The following is a 21,471-nucleotide window of genomic DNA, read 5'->3' on the forward strand; positions in this document are numbered from 1 at the left end:
GATAAATTCTTCAAACAGTGGTACAAGAGGATGTGGTGCTGGTCCTTCAGGAGTCACTCTCAAGCTGTCTGTTTATAAGGCCTATAAAAACCCAGTCTTCATGTATTTTATAACACTTCAGCTTGTGATTCTTATCAAGTGCGGGTCATTTTTTAGGATTCTTTAGCTAACCTAAGTCTCTGAGATCCTGAGACCTTGCACTTCTGGAGACTCCAGGTAGGTTGCAGTTCTGGAAAATGGTGGCGCTGGAGACTAAAGGGTTCCTGATGGTTTCACACATAATTCTTAATTATTTTGCAGTTAACATGTGTCTTTTCTTTTCCACCTGTTTTTGTCTGACCCCGCTGACCCAATGAGCATTTTGCTGTCCCTTGGTCATGCTTTAACTTTGCAATTTCTAGTATTGCATTAGTATTGCGTCCTTCTCATGAGTATTTAATAATTTTTGACTTTTCAGTCTGAGTTAAATCTCTTTTTTGGCTCATTTTGCCTGTAAAAGAAAACTTGCCTAATAATTCTGCACACCTGAATATAAGGCATTTTTCATTTCCAGCCTTCATGAACAATTATATATCACTTATAAATGATTAAAAACAATATTAATAGTAGTTATTAAGATTGATGTGGATTGGAATTGGTAAAATGTGCTTGGGAAAAAAATATGATCAGAAAATCAACTTGCCTAATAATTCTGCACTCCCTGTATATGCTTTATATAAACAAATGATCGCCTTCCAAGTGCTTCCTCCAAAACCGCACTTTTGTATTCTTCAAAAAGCTTACACTGTATGTCCTACGCCTTCCCTATTCTACTTACAGAAAAAATGGAACTGGTGCAGCGTTCGTTCCGTAAGTAGAATTAACACAATTAACACTGGATTGTTTTCATTGTAAAAGTTAAATACAGATTAATGCTTGCAATTAAAGTTACAAAAGTTATTCAGTCAAAAACAGCAAGTGATTTCCTGTCTTTTGTTCTTTGATTAACATGATAGACAGCAGCAGGTTTATTAGGCTGCTGTAACTTTAGGAGCTGCACAGATCAAATATACTGTTGCACAACATGCGTTTTCAACAATTTACGTTTCAAAACTGTGTTTACCTGAATACTCAAGATGGACATTTTGACATAATTTTAAGCCAATCAATTTGGACTCGCAAGGTGTTTCAAAAGACAACTTTTATGTGTGCGCACCTTTGGTGAGCACAAAACCTGCAGGAATGAGTAAAATTATGCGCAATACCCACAACCCCATGCCCAAATTCAGACCCTGTAACGCCAATTCAGCCAGAGCGAGAGAGACGAGTGAGTGAGAGGAGGCGGGTGCGCGTCAATTTGCCATCGGAGAGAAGAGACAGTGAGAATGGCAGCTGGTATCGGTGTATTGATACTGCAGAAAAGGAGTACTGGAAACTTTTCAGATATTGGTTTATCGAAATGTTGATATTTTTGACAACGCTAATTTTAAAAACACATTGTAAGACCTTTTGTATTCTGTGAACAAAAATTATTAGCTTTGTTTTTTTTGTTTGTTTCTTTGTTTTTTCAGCCCACATTTATTCAGAATTGGCTTTAAAAAAAAACAACTGGTATGCAAAACCGCTCCATTCACTTTTCTGTTAAGGAGAAAGTGTTAATGTTAGTTCAGCCACAGCCCATTTCAAGGAGGTTATCAACAGTTCACAGAATAAGGAAGTTATGTAGTGATCTGTTGTTGACAAAACACTGCTGTTATTCCTAAAAAATCTGTCCATAGCAGCTTTTCTATGTAGTGCGAGAGGAGTGTTGTCAAAACTGAATAATGTAGATGCCGGGTTCTTTGGCACTCGAACTCACTCGATTTTGCCTGGCATGTAAACACCTTAACCTGCATTCTGTCAGCTTATTGAAGGGCAGGTGTTATATGTGACAGGAAAGCGTCCTTATAAGATAGATATAAGTGCATCCAGCCATGGCAAGTGTTTCACGGCAGGGGAGGAGAAATATATTGCAAACTACACATTTTTAATATGAGCCAAGAAATATAATAATGTTCTCATCTCGTGTGGTTGTAGAAACTTCAAATATGAGAGGTGAACGAGTCCCTCAGACATTTTTAAATACTCTAGGGTTTGTAATGCTTTATTTAACATCACAAGTTGCGTGATAAATAGAATGCTCTCTGAGTGAAATACATGGATGCTTACCTTTTGACATCACCACCGGGGATTTTTTTTTTTTCTTTTAAACTTAAATCTGGTTATTTCAATAAAGCGATTTTTGGTAGTTGTCAGTGGATTGGTGTGCATATAAACATGCTCAGTAGGGCTGCACGATTTATCGCACGATACAAAAAATACCATTGAACTTACACACGATTATCTTTTAAACACGATTCTTAGTGCGATTAAGAAATCACAAAGGCTGCTATTTATTTATTTTTTTTATGCGCAGCTTGTCAATGAAGTATGGCTCCAAATGCTAATCCATCTGAAAGCACTGCGAGTTTGAGTCGCTTATAATGTACATTTGAAAGCATCACGTGTCAGACATCTTTCTAGATGCATTTATTAACAACTTGTCCAACAAAAGACAACATTTAATAACATGTTTTTACTTCAAACTCACCTCATAACGACAGTTGAGCATCATTCTGTGAGATGATGTGGCTTCTTACACAGAATAAGGCAGTCGTGTGTTTATTAGTCATGTTTAATCAATCAAAGCATTTCAATCTTCTGTTTATTCAGCTACAGCAATATGATATGTGTCATCTCCTTCTGCGGCAGGGCATATTTGGAGTTTCTGCACAAGACCGCCCTCTGGCTTTCAGATGGAAAAGCATTTACCATGGATCACAGAGCCGTACAGCTCCGACAAGCCGCGCATAAAATAATCACAGCCTTTGCCAAATCGTGGCAGTTTAATCATGATAAACTGTGCAGCCCTAGTGCTCAGTGCTGCTCACAGGGCTTGCTTTGCTGGGTCTCTGGCTCTGCTTCAACATTGATCACTGAGAATCCTTGATATTGGCAGGACATTGCCAGACCTGTTCTTTTAGTATGGAGGAGGCCACCACTTGCCTTGGATCCTCACACAGACCCAGGCCTGTGTACTGGCTTCCTGGGCCCCCGTCACAGTGAGAGCCACTGGAGCTTTGTTCCGGTAGTGATACAGTTGCCCCTCTCTTCCTCTGATGTGCTGGGTCTGAATTGGTCATTAAAGCAGCAGATGTTTCATTAGGCCGTGGCTGTATTCATGTGTATGCGGGCTGGGGGGAAAGGCAGTGGGGGTTGCTCTATTGGCTTCTACACGGCAGAGCAGGAGTCACATTTCAGTGGCTTTTAATGAATTTATGGTATGGGTTGAAATGTTTTGTTGGCAATTGAAGCGTCACGGTGTGCTCAGAACAGGAAACTTATATTTAGTATGACTTTGATGCTTCATTTGTGCGAGAGACATGACTGACGCGTTTGAGCTCAGAACATGGATTGATTTTACATGCTGTATTGTAATGGAGAACAAAGTATGGTGCAATTACTTTTGGGAAATAAGATTTCTTCCCACATGAGTGTTGTGTTACCGTAAAGATGAGTAATAGGAAGCACTTCACACTCTAAGCTGCCCTTCTGCGTGTACACAGTTAAGTTTTACTCCACACGTACCTGGGTGGTAAACTTCTACTTGTGCTTAGTTTGAAAAGTGAACAGCTGTGATCCATTTCTCTTTATCTGAACTGTATCAACAGGAGAAGCTGCAAACTACAGTCTGGGAATGGACCATTAAACTTCTGTATGCACATGTAACGCTTATCAAGATGATCACTCTCTTTTCTTTTAAGATCATGATAATTGCCTTTGTTGTTTTTATGCACTCTAGATTCTATTATGTAGTCTAATTGTGCTTGGCAACTATTACTAGTTCTTGTTTGAACCTTTTCTGTTTGGTTTTGTCTTTCAGGTAATGGAGGAATTCATCGAGCTGGCTTCCTTCTCTGTGTGGAAATGGTTTTAACAGGCACAGAGTAACATAGAGAGAAACTGTGCAAACAGATAACGTGTGTTCGAACTATTGCACAACGGACTGAGAAGAAGAACTGAGATATTATTTTTTTATTTTCAATTCTTTTTAACACTACACGCCACCATGCCAAGCTCAACTATTCGGAGGCAAATGAAAAATGTGGTAAATAACTATACAGAGCCAGAGAAGAAGGTGAGGGAAGCGACTTCCAATGACCCGTGGGGCCCTTCCAGTTCTCTGATGTCAGAGATTGCCGACCTCACTTACAATGTGGTGGCCTTTTCGGAGATAATGAGCATGATTTGGAAGAGGCTGAACGACCATGGAAAGAACTGGCGGCATGTGTACAAGGCCTTGACACTGCTGGACTACCTGATCAAAACGGGCTCTGAGCGAGTGGCCCTGCAGTGCAAAGAGAACATCTTTGCCATACAGACGCTGAAAGATTTCCAGTATATCGATCGGGACGGCAAAGACCAGGGCATCAACGTCAGAGAAAAGTCCAAGCAGCTGGTGGTGCTACTCAAGGATGATGACCGCCTGAAGGGTGAGCGCTCTCAGGCCCTGAAGACTAAGGAGCGCATGGCACAGGTCGCCACCAGTGTGGGCAGCAACAATCAGATCAGCTTCGGCCGTGGCTCCAGCCAGCCCAACCTCTCCACCAGCTACTCGGAAGAGTACGGCAAGTCTGAGGGTTCACCTGCATCATATCATGGATGTAAGTTTCTTTACTTTTTAACTTACAAGGCATGGAATCCAAACACATTTTTGGTGCTAATTGTGAGGTAAAATATGGTAGAAATACTGTGAACAGTTTGATCCGATCAAGCCAGATATTTAGCCAAAATATTTAGTTAAAAAAATGTAATAAATATGCTAGTGACTTGAAACGAATTGATAATGAAAATCATCGACAGTAAGTGTCATTATCGATAAGTCGCGTCTACGCACCGTGCACGGAAAACGTCCGCCAGTCGTGTCAAATTAAATTGAATAACGCATTTCTATGGACAAAATGCATCTAAAATAAAGAGAGTGAGTTGCTGCGGCAAAGGTATGTGATCCAAGCTGCCAAAAACATTATAATTATTTATTTTAAGCTTCAAGCTAATGCGTTAGTTCAATGTTTAACATAGCTTGCCCTGTCAGGCACATTGACAGATGTGTGTGCTGTTTAAAGTGTGATATTTCTCTTTTGCACATAGTTCTTTTGCATATAGCATAGATAAAGATATATTCACTATAAATGTTTTCATAGTTTGTTTGTTTGAAGGATAACATTTGGCAGGATGTGGAATAGTGTGTTTTGTCAATAAAAATTTGGAAAAATGATTTTTTTTTCCCCTCCATCCAATTAATCGAAGAAATAATCGGCCAACTAATCATCTGAGTATTTGAAATGCAATTTTTCTTTTCAGTTTGAACACAGTGCTCACTCTGTATAGCTGCATGATTCTGGATAAACTGAGAATCATGATTGTCCCATGACTTTGAATAGAGAACTAAAAAAAACAAAGTCATTTATTAGAGTATCTGATATGTTATTCCTGTAGTGTATATATAATTTTTTTTTTTTTTTATTAGATTTTAATGAATGATTCAATGAGTCCTTCACAAAAAAGACCACACTTGTTTAATTACTGGATGAATCAGTATTTTTGAACTGATCTCTTGAATGAATGAGTCATTAGCTATGTTTCCATCAACATATTTTTATGCTAATTTTGGGGTGTGACATGAAAAGATGCTGGATGGAAACACCTAGATGCATGTAGATTCTAAAAATGTGATTTTAAAAAAAAATGTATGTGCTCCGTTGAGGTGGACACGAATTAAATCCGATAAGAAGACGTGCATAAACTTCAATGTGAACACATTTACCAAAAAAAAAAAAATTCCCTTGATCGAGATTAACTTTTAACAATTATTCATGCAGCTCTATCACACTATTTATACTTCAAAATGACATGGAATAGTGCACAAATATGCAAATTTGTGACGTACCTTCATTGTTCTCATTGAGGTCCCTCTAGAACCCCAAAATTATGCTATTGGCTGATAGAACATTTGATGGGTGGCTACACAAAATCATAGCAAACATTGCAGCTTTTGATCAAGCATTATAAAAAGAAAACTTCTGGAGTCTAGGACAGACTCAATTCTCTCGACCTGAATAATTATTGACACTGGTAAAGTATTTTCTTATCTTATCTATTTTATAGGTGAATAGGACTTTAGTGATGGGCATTTGAATTTTGTAGAAATGTATTTTTCTGCACTAATGTGCATACTCAGATCTCACGTGGACTTAGTTATAGCTCTTTTAAAAGTGTATTGTATGTTTCTGTAGCACATTTAAACAGATTTGAACAAAAGTAATACTCCACAAGTTTACCAGATTGTATTCAGGCTAGTTTCAGGATCAAGAGGTTTTTGTTTTGTGCAGCAGGTTTTTAAAATCGCTGTAACTGTGGAACTAAAGCTTCTTGAAATGCTGCAGGCTGCGTTGTTCTTAAGGACCATATTAAGCCCTTTACCGACCGTAATAGGTTGGTAGCCTGCTGATCTTTTCCCTTTATGTCTGAAATGTTGCTGTTAATGGCAACAACTAAATCTGGGCTGGTGCTGTTGTAAAGGAGTCAACTTTGTTGAATTCATTTTGAAACATTAGGCACACCTGGAGCTTTGACCACATGGGGCAAATTCTTTACACTGCAGACCAGGAAACTGCTTGTCTGCTGTTACCCTGCAGGAGATACATCCTCTGTTGTGCCTCCCTGCAGCACTGACTGGCTGTACGTTTGCCCTGGACAGCTGCGTGCCGTCCATGCCCCACCCCTTTCCCTGAGCTTGTTACAGGAAGACAGAATTCCTGAATTCCCAGAGGTCTTTTGCTCTGCCCTGTGCTTCAGGGAGGAAGCTGTCTCTCTCCCTTTTTTCCTACTACCCCCAGCCCCGTTTTATACAAGATTTGATAATCTTGAGAAAAGTCAGCCAGTGTATTTTAATCACCCACATGGTGTAAAGTTAGAAATCTTAGTTTTTGTGTCCTTTGTCTTCAGTTGCATTTTTAAGTGTGTTGGATTGAACAGAATGTAGTTGAAAATAAAGAGTGTGTGGGGAGCTTCATAGCATGAAAGAGTATGTAAACAGCTGAGTCATTAAAAAAAAAAAAAAAGGAAAATTAGAAGAAAAGCTGATATGATAGCAGGAGTGTTTTGCATTCCAGTCCTAGTTTCCTAGTATTGTTTCTCCAGAAAGTGTAAATGGGTTCTGTCAAATGTAATTCACACTTCAACAGACTGTGCTAAAAATTAAGATTTGGCAGCAAAGAACATTTTGACTCAATGAAATTTGGATATTGTTTTTAGTAATTTCAAGCAGAAGCACAATATCAAAATTGTCCTGGGGCCCTAAACATAATAACCTAAATACCCTTAATAGGCTTTTAAAAACCCATAATAATCTAAATGAATAATGTGGATAGAAGTACTTCCTAAACATGTTGGTAAGTGTACTCTCCAAAATTACTAGTCATGCATTTACATATTACCCTAAAAATTTTAATGCAAAATGATAATAAAATTTTGCAACCAATTATAGTGTCTTTTTTTGGAGTTACTCATAAAATCCTTCGCAGTTTTACAATCTTTCAAAATTTGTGATAGTCCCGCAATTTGTGATATGGAAAACTTTATGTGAAATTACTTTAACTGCATTGTCCATGCAGTTTTCATGATTCATATTTACTGAGAGACTACTTTAATGTTTATTTATTCATTTGTCATTTCACAGGACCATTTAAAGGCTAAAAGTTGATTAGATATGTAGGTGATCTGTATAATTAGAAATGAGATATATTTGTGGTAATTTATATATAAAATTAATTCTAAAATCTAATCACGATTAATCGCATACAAACTAAAAGTTTTAAGTTTGCCTAATATATGTGGGTGTACTGTGTGTAATTATTATGTACATATAAATGCAAACACATTCATGTATATATTTGAGAAATATTTACAAGTATATGTATGTATTTTTTTTTTATATATAATTTATATTATATATAAATACAAATATTTTGTACATAACATATTTCTCTTAAATATATACATTAACTTGTGTGTATTTATATATGCATATTAATTACACACAGTACTCACACATATATTATGCAAACTCAAACTTTTATTTTGTATGCGATTAATCGTGATTAATCGTTTGACAGCCCTACTAAAATCTTTGTTGCAAAAAGTTGATGTCCATTTCCTTTAGTAATAACTTACATGCTGTCAACAAGTGTATTACTGTTCTAGTCAAGTGAATGTGACTGCACTGCTTATAAAACAGCTGATGGAAAACCTTTCTAGAAACCTTTCTAGTTTCTAAATTAGAAACCTATTGACATGAAGTCATTTTAATATGTCAAAACAAGCACTCTCCCCCTTTCTGCACACTGTATACTTTCCGTGATTGTATTGCAATGTTATTTTTAAGGTGTCCGGGAGATGAACATGATACTGAAAACATGTCCATTGTCGGTTTTATGCATATAAAAAACTGTGTGAGATATTCACAGGTTCTCATAACCAAATGAAAGCATTTAAAATGATGTGATGCTTAGTATTTTTCTTTAGTCCCAAGTTTGGTTGCGGAGCAGTGGATGAGACCCTCTTGAGATTCCCTATTGGTTTAATTGGCTTTGTCCTTGAGCTAAGGAAAGATCTTGCCTTTATGTCAGCCAGCGTTATACATCTAAACTTTGCTCATGTCTTCAAACCCCAAAAACATTGGCGCCTATTTTAGTTTTTGCTTAATCATTAAAAATTATTAAATGAATGTCAAACAACGTGACAACATTTATTGCCTTTTATCAGGATCTTGGCAACGTTTTGAATTTGAAATGTTTTTCAGAATATAAATGAGACTGCATATTACTATCAGTCAAACATCCATCTGTTTCTCAAATAAGAACAACTTTAGTTTTGTTGTGCATAGCCTTGATGTCAGCATATCTGATGGACAGATCCATAGTTATTAGTGAAATGATGAGCCAAGACTGTTTACTGAGACAGTCACTGACTGTCTGGTTGCACAAAACGGCAAGCTCTAATCTGATTGGGTGCTTTACATGTCAGTCAGCCTCTTACTGTCTAAATTTTTGGTTATTGGTCAGAATAAGCTAAAAAAAAAAAAAAAAGTGGACTAGGCTTTTCAATAATCAAACATTTTTCTCAGTCAGTCTGTGAACAAAAAAAATATTCTTGTTGTTTTGAGTTTTGATTCTAAGAAACTGACGTTGAGCCACGCAGTTTGCATATGAGTCATATTTCCACATTGGCCCAATAAGGGTGGCGTGGTGCGGACTGAAAGCACTTGTGATGTCATCTGTGATCTCACCAAAGCACCACGCCACCTCATTTCCCCTATTCGCCTTCACTGCTTTTCCCACAGAATCTCAAGCCCTTTGGTCGTAATTTCCATTCCCTCGAGGGTTAGAAACCGGGAAGCTTGTGTTTCTGAAGGCACTGAGAGACTCCAGGTCCAGTGTTTCTTATCGTTACTGAAGCGATACATCAAGACTCGGCCTAATGGCTGTCAGAGATCTTATGGATCACAGGCGAGCTGTCTATTGATTGATGCCGCTTACAACAAGACCGCCTAGACTAATGATGGAGACTTAAAACATCAGAGCCTTAACACAAATGCACAGTTCTTTTTTCAGACAGTTGTGGTTGCTTTGAACATAGTGTTAATTCTAGCCTTCTGACCTGTACTTTGTAAGGTGTTTGGCTCTCAATGGCCTGTGACTGCTTCACGTGCTTCTGAGATGCTTGTTTCCTAAGCGCATGGCTTGCCCTAATCCAATCAGTATAGGAGGAAGTACTCTCATCCTCTGCTTTAGCAACAAGCTTATAATCAGCAGGCTGTTGTGACTTACCCAGCATGCAATGGAAGTTTGGCTTCTTTCTTCCGGCCTGATAGCTTTTTAATGGATGTTTATTCAATGTTGAACTTTGCTTCTTTAAATAACTTAAATGATGGGCATAAAGTTATAAGACCAGTTGCTAGAAACTCTTACTTTTGTTTTTGTTGTTTTGGGGTATGAGTAACTGATAAAACCCGTTTGGCAGTAATTAGGCCGATCCCCGCCTTATGATAACCCAGCCGGGTGTGGTAGCAGTGCATTGCTTGAATGATAACAGCATTGTATCTGTGTTTTGTCTGTTTCAGCCACATCTCCCAATGCATCTTCAGAGTTGGAGCAAGCTAGGCCCCAGACAAGTGGAGAAGAGGAGCTACAGTTGCAATTGGCTCTTGCCATGAGTCGAGAGGCTGCCGAGCAGGTGCAGTACATCATGTTTTCTAACATCACCTTCTATGTGATGTGACACAACCACAGCCAATCATAAGATTTGTGATGTTTAATGTACAGTTACGAGTAGGGGTGGGAATTGCAGGGTACCTCACGATACGATACGATCACAATACATGACTCATGATAACGATATCACGATACAGCAATTCTGCAATAATCAATATATTGCTAGACAATCCTATAATGATACATCACGAGATCTATGAAAACAAAATGTCAGTGAAAAGGTTAAGTGCTGGTTTTCTCTCTTTTTGAAGTCCAAACTGTTAGAAAACAGCACAAAAAGTTTTTCAGTCTGTAAATTAGATTTAACATTTTATACTTATACTTTTTAAAAGCTTAAACTTTTCTTTGCTTGTAAACTGACATTTAGCCTAAGTTAACTGCTTATCAACTTGTTTTATATAAACCTGGTACATTAAAAAAAAATTACCAACCTCTTTTATTTAAACCTGGGAACATCTCAGTGTTTACCAGCTTCCTTAAAATAACCCTGGGAATAGTGTTGTCAAAGGTACTGACTTTGGTATGTTAAAATGTTAAAAATGTGATGATACCAGCATAGCCTAGCATTTTGAGTGCTTTTGAGCGGATTCTAAAACACCTCTGATTGGCCATTGTGTTCACGTGCTCAACATATATGTCTGTGATTTGCTACAATGATCAATGCTTCCAAAACATATTGTAAATGGACATATTTGATGCTCTTCACTGCGCCCTTTCAGATACACACAGGTGCATTTGAAAGCAGGCGTCTATCAGCGGATCCCTGATATATCAGCCGATAGACGAATCTGCTGATAGACGCCTGCTTTCAAACGCTCCTGTGTGTATCTGTGTAAGCGCTCTGTGAAGAACGTCAAAGATGTCTGTGTTTGTCACATCAATGGTATAAAAGCCTAAGTGTGTCCAGACTTTGAACTTAAACGTTCAGGGCATCTATTATTTTACTCGCACTGCTGTCCGCCATCCTGTTAAAAACCTCTTTTTCTTAGGCTAGTTAACTTATGTTCACGTTTCCCTCATTCATGTGTTGAGCGCTGCCTTGAAGTAGCGACGCTGGGAGCAGGGAAATCTATTTAGACAGAGCGCCTTTTTTATTATTTAAAATATCGATATTTGGCGCCAGCGTATCGTTTCTCGTATCGCACAGAGAAGGGCGGCGATATATCGACCTGTCAATATTTTGTCCCACCCCTAGTTATGAGTAGGATTTTTGGACCAGTGAGATTTCATGGTTGGCGGGTCTTACCTAAAAGCACAGAGGTACATTAAAGAGAGCTTTTATTGCTTTTGTATGCTGCAGTGATATATTTTTGCAGGCCAACCCGGAAGATAGCATTACCTGGTTCCTTCAATTAGTCGTTACGTACTTTTCAAGAGCACAATTATAAACAAAAGAGGTCCAGTGAGTGGATGTGTTTATCTGTTGCATGGTGTTTAATGTCCCTGACAACCTCTGTAGTCCCATTTAGCCACTTGTTAGCAACTGCCTTTTTCAAGACAAAAGCTTTAATAAAATAACTGATGTATTTTATGTTGTAGAATAAAACGTGAAAATATCTTGAGCTTGTCTTCACCACAGACCTTAATTCAGGCATTTAACCAAAAACCTATTCAAAAACCCCATTGATTTCAGAAAGATGGATCCAGGACTGTTAAAATGCTAACTCGTTTCTGAAATTTGGCCTTCAAAAATACATCATCCCTGAAGCACTTTGAGCTGCACCTGCTCTGGACATGGTGTGAGGCCTTTACACAGCATCAGTTTTTTTATTAACTTCTCTGCATCATTATGAACTCCTCCACATTTGAGCTCGAAATAACTTATTTCAGTTATTAGCTCTGGTTATTTTCACTGCTTGTTTTTGGTTTGCTTCGAAATGCATGAACACCACTCCACCATATTGTTTCACCCAGACAAGCAGCACACAATTTCAGAGAATTATTTGCTCTAATGGTCCACCATTAGCAAAATGATGAACATAATCAAATGGGTTACTGCATCAAGTGTGGAAAAATATGTGACAGTGTATTTTTTTTATTTTTTTTTTATGTTTAGGCCAGTATTTGTCACCATAATATTTGATTTTCTAAAAGTTCACAGCTTTGAATAGCTGATTCAGGAATGGACAGATTTACCTTACTGTGCCTCCCACACACCTGCACTTTTTACACATACTAACCAGTTAGTTGTATTTTTAGGCAATGGTGATAGTTGCTCTATTTCTGGGAAAATTTTTCATTTCTAATTGCAAGCTGGGGGCTTTTTCATTACACAAAAGCTGCTTTCACTGTACGTCCATTTCATATTTCCAAGGGTGCATACTTCAAGAAATGGGAAATATGACCTTATACTGGCTCTCTTTCTTCCCAATTACAAATTACACAAATCCGCATAGTTGTCCTTTACTTGCAAAGTCGGGCCAGTCCAGAAAGAGGATATTGTTTAGGAAACTTACAAATTAGTGTGGAAGCCATACAACCACAAAACTTTCTCACTGGGATTTAAAACCGCATCTTGCACGTCTTATAAAAGTGATGAAGTGGGGCAGCTGATAGAGTAGGAAATATAATGTTCTTGGAAGCTCGGATTATGCTTGGGACTCATCAGCGATTGCTGCTCCAAGAATAATGTGAAGGAATTGTGTGTGCATGCTTGGACATCTGGGTTAAATTTCCAAATGAGAAAAGAAAAAAAAAACAGGCATGTTGGCGCTGGTGAGGAGGGGCTCGTCTGAGAGCGAGGTGCGCAGTAGGGATTTCCTATGTTTCTGTGTAGCACTACTGGCCCTCTTAAACCTCACTGTACCAGTTAGCATATAGTTGTCAGGTGTCAATAAAGGGGAATTCATTCTGAGTTCCTTCTCTGTCAGGCAAGCTAAAGGTTATTTCATAAATATGAATAATTGTATGAGACAGTCAGATGTCCCAGATTTGTGATCATTACGAGGTGAAGGGAACCATAGAGTTCTAACCGCTGATATAATGAGGCTTCTAGTGAAATGTTGAAAGAGCATTGCTCATCTCAGACTTTTCTGCTGGGTAAACAATGTCCTTTATCTGTTGTATTGGCCTCCTACATAAATCATTCTGTACAATCATTCTCCATATTACGACTCTAAGGCCCTGTTTACACCTGGTATTAAGATGCGTTTTGGTCGTTCGGATCACAAGTGGACAAGGGAGACACGATCCCATTTATACCTGGTGTCTTTTTTTGTCCACTTTCAACCACTTCTGTCCTGATTTCTTCAAGGGGAGGGTCTATGTGTGGATAAATGTAAGGGTTTTTTCAGGTCTTTCAGTCTATGGACAAAAAATGGACTCGCACAATTTACATAATAAACGCACCCATGATGGCGGAAAAACTGCATCAGCTTTCATTTAATTAATTATAAAAGCTGCCTACCAAGGCCTGGTTTATAGTGTTTTAAGACTTTGAATAAGATCATACCACAGAGAAGTCAAATTATAAGTAATTTAAAATGCTTATAACTCAGGCCAGACTCGACTTACTTTACCTAACCTGAGAATAATAAATAATAATATTAAAGGTACACACCACAAAACATCTGGAAGTGGTCAAAAGTGGACAAGCTTAAATGTTTTAGACCCCATTTACACCTGTATTTAGTGTCGTCAACTTGTGATCCGATCAACCAAAATGCGTCTTAATACCAGGTGTAAACGGGGCCTAAAATACAGAAAAATACTAGAAACTTTCACGGATAAACGTTTTGAAATTTTCAGTTAACCCAACCTTTGACAGCACTAAACTGCAGCAGCCCTGATTGATCAACTTATGAATATCTGATTTTGATTATTATTTTTTTTTAATTGCAAATGAAAGTGAAATGCTCAAGACTGTATTTTACCAGACGCAATATGACCGCTTTAGTAAAAGAAGTCCCATTTTCTACATAAGCCTATTGCCACTTGGTAAAGCCATTGCCACACTGCAGCTGCTGTTATTTTTAAGTTTTATAAATGTATAATGTTGATTATCAGCCAAAAAAGTTACTATATTGGTGTTGATTTAGTACATTAGTTGAACCCTACAGCAGATCTCTTCAGCTTGAAAGGTTTAATTGTCGTGAATATGGCAAACCAAATGCAAAGCTATGTACTGCCTCCAAATTAACATAGGGACTAGATTACAGCCTATCTTTAGTTGCTTCCTACTAACATACTTTACATTTCTCGCTTCCTTCCTGTCTCCTCTGCCCTTTGAAAGCAACCCGATGAGGAAACAAAGTGCCGGGTGTGTCTCTTGGTTTTCTAACACAATTGAGTTTGGTTTCAGTGTATAATTTTGTAATCTTCAAATTTTTTACATACCTCAGTAAATGAATTATGATGCTGAATCATGATGAATCACAGCAACAGGGCGGCAGGTTCACGCTGTGATTCAGCAGACGGCATGCGCTCCATAATGCATGCGCTATAACATGTATTCTTTTGTGTGTCTGTGTGTGGTTGTTCAGGAGGAGAGGATGCGTCGTGGGGATGACCTACGGCTCCAGATGGCTCTGGAAGAAAGCCGTAAAGACACCAACGCAGGGAAAGTGGCCAAGAAGAAGAAAGAGGTAGGTGTAGGCTCTGAGCACTTTAACTCATCAGTAGGCCTGAACTGAATCTGTGGCCACACAAAACTCTAGTTTATACATCCCTCACCTCCTGCATGTTCATTTATTAAGGGATAGTTCACCCAAAAACGGAAATTCTCTCATAATTTATTCAACTTCATGTTGTTCCATGCTTTAAAACCCCCATGAAAGTAAACTTTGCACCATATTCAAACAGAGTAGAGCAGGATTCTGATCATATTTTCCCTCACAGTCAGGGGAGAAAAATGCACTGATTCTGTAAAGAAGTAGAAAAGACCTTTTTTTCAGTCACCATTTGGTTTGATTTTAGGTTCAAATTTATGAATATATAAATGTACACTTACACCACAGTTAAAAAGATAGAAGACCGAAAAGTCTGTCATGCACATTTATTTGATCTAAAATACTTCAAAATATTGTGAAATATTATTACTACTTAAAATAATTTTCTATTTGAATATATTTTTAAAATATAATTTACTCCTGTGTTGGAAAAGCTGAATTTTCAGTAGTGATCGACCGATATTGATTTTTTATAACCGATACCGATTATTTGCATGTTTATGTACCTGATAACCGATATGCAGAACCGATATTTTTGTCAGTTGGCATTTTATGATCTAAATTTAATCTAACGTTAAATCATGAAATGCCAACTGACAAAGTGCTGTTTGACTATAACTTAATCAACTGCGATCGCGCATGGAGATAATAAATAATTAATTTCCACAAAGCGGTAGGCTATATTTATATGTGTATTAGCGAAATAATTGTTATGTAGTAAATGATAATATAATCTAGGGTGTTTTAAACAAGATAATCTTGTCAAAAGTTTCATTCAGTGGCCGTGCTTTATACCTGTGATCCTGATCATCCGTCAGTTGCTAAGCAATATGAACGAACTTTTTCTTCTAGACTAATGGTGAGCAAATACAACAGATAGAGAATTAAATTCAGCGCTTTTATTTTCAACATGCACTCATTCATGTCTGTTTTATTTAATTCATGTAAAGTTACGTCTTTATTGGGGCAGGGCATGACGAATTACACTACGTGACTCAATGAGTTCGTCTCAATTGTTTAGAAACAAGCTGCATAAATTAACTATATCAGGAATTTATGTCTCAGATCTCATTTGTGCATGTCTGTTATGTTAAATAAAATTGATTCATTAAAGCAAACCAAGTAGAACATATACTTTACCTGTGCTTTACCTGTGCAGTTGTTGTTGACTGATCTCCTCAGACGCCTGGGCTGCAATGGCGGAAATCTCAAAACGGCCACAAGATGGCGCCGTAAATCGGCGAATCCGATATTACAAAACCGATACCCGATTATGGAAAAATGGAAAAAATGGAAAAAAAATCTGCTTTAAACCAATTGGTGCAAATATATAAATATTGAGATATGTTACAAAACCGATACCCGATTATGGAAAAATGCTTAAATAATCGGGAAAAATATCGGTAAACAGATATGTCGGTCGCTCACTAATTTTCAGCATCATTACTCCAGTCTTCAGTGTCACATGATCCTTCAGAAATCATTCTAATATGATGATTTGATGCTCAAGAAACATTTATCATCAATGTTGAAAACCATTGTGCTGCTCATTTTTGTTGAAACCGTGATACATTTACTGCCACTTTTGATAAATTGAATGCTTGCTGAATAAAAATACTGAATTTAAAATAACAACAAAAAAAGAATATTTATATATTTTAGGGCAACAAAGTTTTTTGTAATCACTTTTTTGCCTTTTTTTGCCACAAAACTACTTTTAGCTAAGAAATGCAATCATAAAACTATTTCTTTAATCTCTTTAATTAACCATTTTTTTCTCCTTTTTTTCCCCCTTGCGGACTTGTTTACTCATAATGTGAGTATTTATATTCAGATCGGCTACCAAGTTCATGTTCACTGTAGCTGATGTGATTGCTTTGGATAGTAGGATGTATCTTTGGGCACTAATCTCAATCATTGTGTGTTCAGCCTCCACAGTCTTCTCTGATGGATCTGATGGACCCGGTTCTCGAGGGCCCTGCCGCTCAAGCGGCGGACCCTTGGGGAGCAGGTGCTGCAGCAGCAGGCCCCGCCTCAGACCCCTGGAAGTCCTACGGTAAACACAGACACACACAAAATATAAATAAGATTGTAAATATCATGATGATTAAAATGCACTTTTGGTTGGCCAATATGTTTCCTAAAGGGTCGTTAGACTTGTTTTACTCTCCTTCCTGGTTTTGTGACCATTTAAATAGAGCATTTTATCTACATTTTTACAGTTCTTTCATTTAAACATCTGCTTAACAGCAATTAACCCTTAAATGCATGACTGTTTCGCCAATCATTCTTACATATTCGGGTCTTTATCGACCCGGATCTATATCTAACACGGATGGATCTCTACCTGTCGTGATAATATAAAACTCCTCTGATATTAGAGTAACAATTACAGAAGAATAAAATAAATCATATTTTGTTACCTTTTGGAGCTTGAAAGGGCTCCGTTTGAGCGGATGTTTTATGCCATCATCACCGTCCTCGTCAAAAAGCTCATTTCCCAGTAAATTCAGCAAATAATGGGCTAGTTTTATGGTTAAGGTCACGAATATGAGCCCAATCGCGATCTCAAACATATTCTCAGAACTATATAATTTTCAACATCTTCAAAATCAATATTTCGATCGCTAACAGCTTCACCAGATCCATCCAGTGACAGTTACAGTCATATTTGATTGCGTTCAGTACTTGCTCTGCAGTAAATCACTGAGGCATTTCATGTTTCTCTTATTATTTCGTTTTCTGTCTGAATGAGTCACATTGTGTATCAGACATTGCCACCTTGTGGAATAAAGGTGAATTGCACTTATTCCATCATCTAAGATTCAATTATTGTTGTGCAGAAAAAATATACGTACACTCATACACACCTCGGGTCGTTTGCGACCCTATACAATTTTTACAAAAAATGAAAATATGCATTCTTTTATAATTTTATGATTTTTTTTCTTGTTATATTCTTTATAATGAATTAAGGAATACTAAGAAGGTTGATGTCTAACTTTAAAAAATGAACGAGGAGGAGGCTAGTGAATGACGTCCCGGGTCACTAAAGACCCGAGGTATGCATTTAAGGGTTAAATAGATTGACTGATTTCTCTGGGGGAAAAAATCAGCTTTAAACCAATTGGTGCAAATATATAAATATTGAGATATGTTATGAATATTATCAAATGGATGAGGAAAATATATCGCCCAGCCCTAACACTCAACACTATTTTTAGTTTTATCATCTTGAAGGCTGGCACACACACAACACTAGCTAGTTTCGCAAGTAAACACCCTTAACGTACAAGATCACATTTGTCCGTGGCTAATAATAGCACATTGACAACAGTTTGTGTCAGCGTCCTGCTGTGCTGATCACATTAGGCTGTATCCTAAAAAAAAAGTGCCAGAAGAAGGTTTTTGCTATAATTTAAGGCAGATTTACATCTAATTTTGTCACGTATAAAAAAAACTTAATGCTTAGGATGTGAAGACAACCTGTTAACCTAAAGCTCCCTTTTCTTTTATAGCCCCCCTCCCCTCACAGGCTCTATTTCATAATGTTGTTTGGGCCTGTAGCTCTTCATGGCAGCTCAGTAATGTAGCTAGGCCAGTAGTTGTGCATTCCAGTGTGGACAAAACAAAAGAGACTCAGTATTCAGATCTGCACTGGTAGAGTGAGCACAGAGTCTGTAAAAGGATTCCTCTTCGAACAGCCCAGTTCTCGCCTAATCTCTTGCAAATGTTCTGAAAATTAAGTCAGACTGAAGTCATGAAGCTCATGGAGAGGTACTAAGTAGGTGTACATGTCTTCTGGAAGAGCAAATGGCAAAAACTGCCAATTTGAACACTGGATATTTCATAATTGGGTCACATTCACTCCCATTTAACTTTGTCACCTGTCACACTTGTTTGTAAAATAGAATTTCTCTTATTGTTTCTGCTGTTTTTAATATAATTAAATGGGTGCAAATTACTTTTTACAAATTACAAAAGTCAGCATGAAATGGAAATTTACCCCATTTTTCTAAATGCATCTTAGTGAACGAGCATGTTTCTTATTCTTATTTTAACTTTTAATCAACTTTTAGTCAACTTGACCTTCAGTGAAATGACTTATGCTGGACTTCTCCAATCAATAAGTCCACTTAAACCTATCTTAAACTTACATTTAGATCAGACTCCATCCAGTCAACAAGTGGATAGAAGTACTTGCCCTGTTTTTTCTTTTTTTTTTCTTTTCATAATCCATTTCACTCAATACGGAAGAAAAGATCTGACGCTACTTCCGTTACATTGTGACTTGAATATCTGACTAGGATAGTGGCAGTGATTTTTTTCATTGTAGTGTTACTTAAGATGTCTGTTAGTTAACACATCTGTGTGTATCTTCCAGGTTCCGCCCCTAAGCCAGCTGCTCCTGTGGATCCCTGGGGTCTTCCCAGTGCCTCTCCCTCCGTCACTCCTCTGAAGAGCAGTGACCCCTGGGGGTCGACCTCGGCTCCTGCAGCTGCTGATCCCTGGGGCCCAATGCCTGCCACCCGCCCCAAAGCTCCTGCCACAGGTGAGCTCTGAAAACTGAAGTTCGAAATGTATTTCTGTGTTACATTGGGGAAAAGACCGCTCTCTTATTTTGCATTCATAGATCTTTTTGATGTCTTGTACATTAAAAATGAATGGCTTTCTTTATTTTTAATCCCAACCATCTCTCATTTCCCTCAGTTGGTAGCTTTGATCTTTTTTCCACACCAAATGGTACTTCCAGGGAGGACCTTTCTGAGTTTGACAGTCTTCGCTCTTCAGCACTGACAGGTAAACGCTGACCACTACTATTACAGTTTACTAGGGATGCCTCGAAATTTTGGCTACTGAAAATTTTCAGCTATTTTTGATTTTCAGGGCAAAATGTTTTTAGAGGGCCAAAATCAGTGACCAAAACAGATGTTTAATTCGTGCTTCTCCGATGGCACGTTTTGACTGTTTAGTGTCTGTTTCATGCACACAATGTGGATAAGCTACAACAGTTAAAGGCCCTGTCCCAAATGGCACACTCCGGACTTGTGGACTTCCTCGGAGTCCACACTTTGGTGACATCATGTAGTGCAGACCTATAGGGCCCTTGGTGCGAGTCCACGAGGGCGCATTGAGAGGTATTTTTGGGACAGACTCGATTGTCACGCCGGAAATAACGGTCTGGTCTGTGCGTGAGTTTCAGATGAATTTACAGGTTTAAATATAAATACTAGGTTTACATATGACTCAGTAAAGCCCTGACATTCGGTTCTATTTATTTAATGAGTCATAATCATAATCGTATTAATCAACGCGCTATTATTATGTTTGAGATATTAACCACTGGTCGATGACCATAACATTTGTATAAACTGTAGGTAACAACTGGTAAAATGTACACCTAGGTCATAAAAACCGTAATGATACCTACACTTAAATATTTTCTTCTCAGCCATGTCATCAATTGCTCTTGAGCGAAATCTCCTCCCTTCCGTTGTCTGATTGGCATTTCGCAAGGATTCCTGGGTAGTTAAAGTGTGCGGAGCCTGCATCTATGCGGGCTTCGCGGAAGACCGCTTCAAGGGTACAAAGGGGGCGCTGCTGAGCACACTTCAGAGCGTTAAAATGCTGAATGGGACGGCCTACGGACTTGTAGACTCAGCGAGCACGTGCAATTTAAGTCCACGAGACCGAAAGTCCACATGAAGTGCGCCATTTGGGACAGGGCCATACATGTCAGCTGTGTGGGCACTAGCTCTGGATTGACAATATTAATTTCTCGATTTTAATCTGTAATATGGTTTCTTAGATCTAAAATCTTTTAGTCTGTGCTGTTTTCTGTTGATGTGGAGCTTGAACAAAACTTCTCTAAACATTTGTAGCACGCCAGCCATCCAATAATCACAAAAAGCTTTGTGCTTTACTATTAATGTTACTTTTAATATGAAGCAAGCGTTATCTTGAAAATTGTCAATTTTATTATGAAATTAAAAAAATTTTGTTTTGGCGCTCTTTAATATGTCGTGACAGATCGCTGTAGCGCCTCAGTTCAAGTGGCAGCACGAATCAAGCGCACGTGAACCGATCATCTCATCTCATCTCATCTCATCTCTTTACTACTATTACAGCACAAAATAAACATGAGAGGGTATGCTGAAGGATACATTACATCTTACCGAAATTAATTCTGCCTCATGTATTCGCTCAGAGTTTCGACCGGGGAAAGACATCAATAAAACAGCTTGTAGGCTATACAGTGTCACTTAACGTTACATTTACCTCAAAAAGCTATTCAATGTCCATGAACTCATTAGCTAGAAAAAATAACTCTCGAGAAGAGCATTCCTGAAGTTTCAGTTTCAGCCCGGAATTTTCATTTCGATGCATCCCTACAGTTTGCAAGTTTTAAGACG

At 38.0% G+C, this 21,471-nt stretch overlaps 1 protein-coding gene across 3 annotated transcripts in view; it reads left to right on the top strand.

The window, feature by feature from the left end:
* The window catches only part of epn2 (epsin 2), a 29,518-nt gene that overhangs the window by 4,109 nt on the left and 3,938 nt on the right, over nucleotides 1-21,471 (top strand). The window contains exons 1-7 of one of the 3 annotated variants that reach the window (XM_048192124.1): nucleotides 3,254-3,772; nucleotides 3,941-4,721; nucleotides 10,241-10,353; nucleotides 14,873-14,974; nucleotides 16,988-17,114; nucleotides 19,443-19,610; nucleotides 19,769-19,858. In XM_048192124.1, the coding sequence (XP_048048081.1) occupies nucleotides 4,127-4,721; nucleotides 10,241-10,353; nucleotides 14,873-14,974; nucleotides 16,988-17,114; nucleotides 19,443-19,610; nucleotides 19,769-19,858 (1,195 nt within the window). In that variant the 5' untranslated portion in view covers nucleotides 3,254-3,772; nucleotides 3,941-4,126. Of the gene's footprint in view, nucleotides 1-3,253; nucleotides 3,773-3,940; nucleotides 4,722-10,240; nucleotides 10,354-14,872; nucleotides 14,975-16,987; nucleotides 17,115-19,442; nucleotides 19,611-19,768; nucleotides 19,859-21,471 lie in introns of those variants that run through there. The other 2 variants (XM_048192120.1, XM_048192131.1) reach the window with 2 other exon arrangements.

Source organism: Megalobrama amblycephala, linkage group LG1, assembly GCF_018812025.1.
Source record: "Megalobrama amblycephala isolate DHTTF-2021 linkage group LG1, ASM1881202v1, whole genome shotgun sequence".
NCBI lineage: Eukaryota > Metazoa > Chordata > Actinopteri > Cypriniformes > Xenocyprididae > Megalobrama > Megalobrama amblycephala.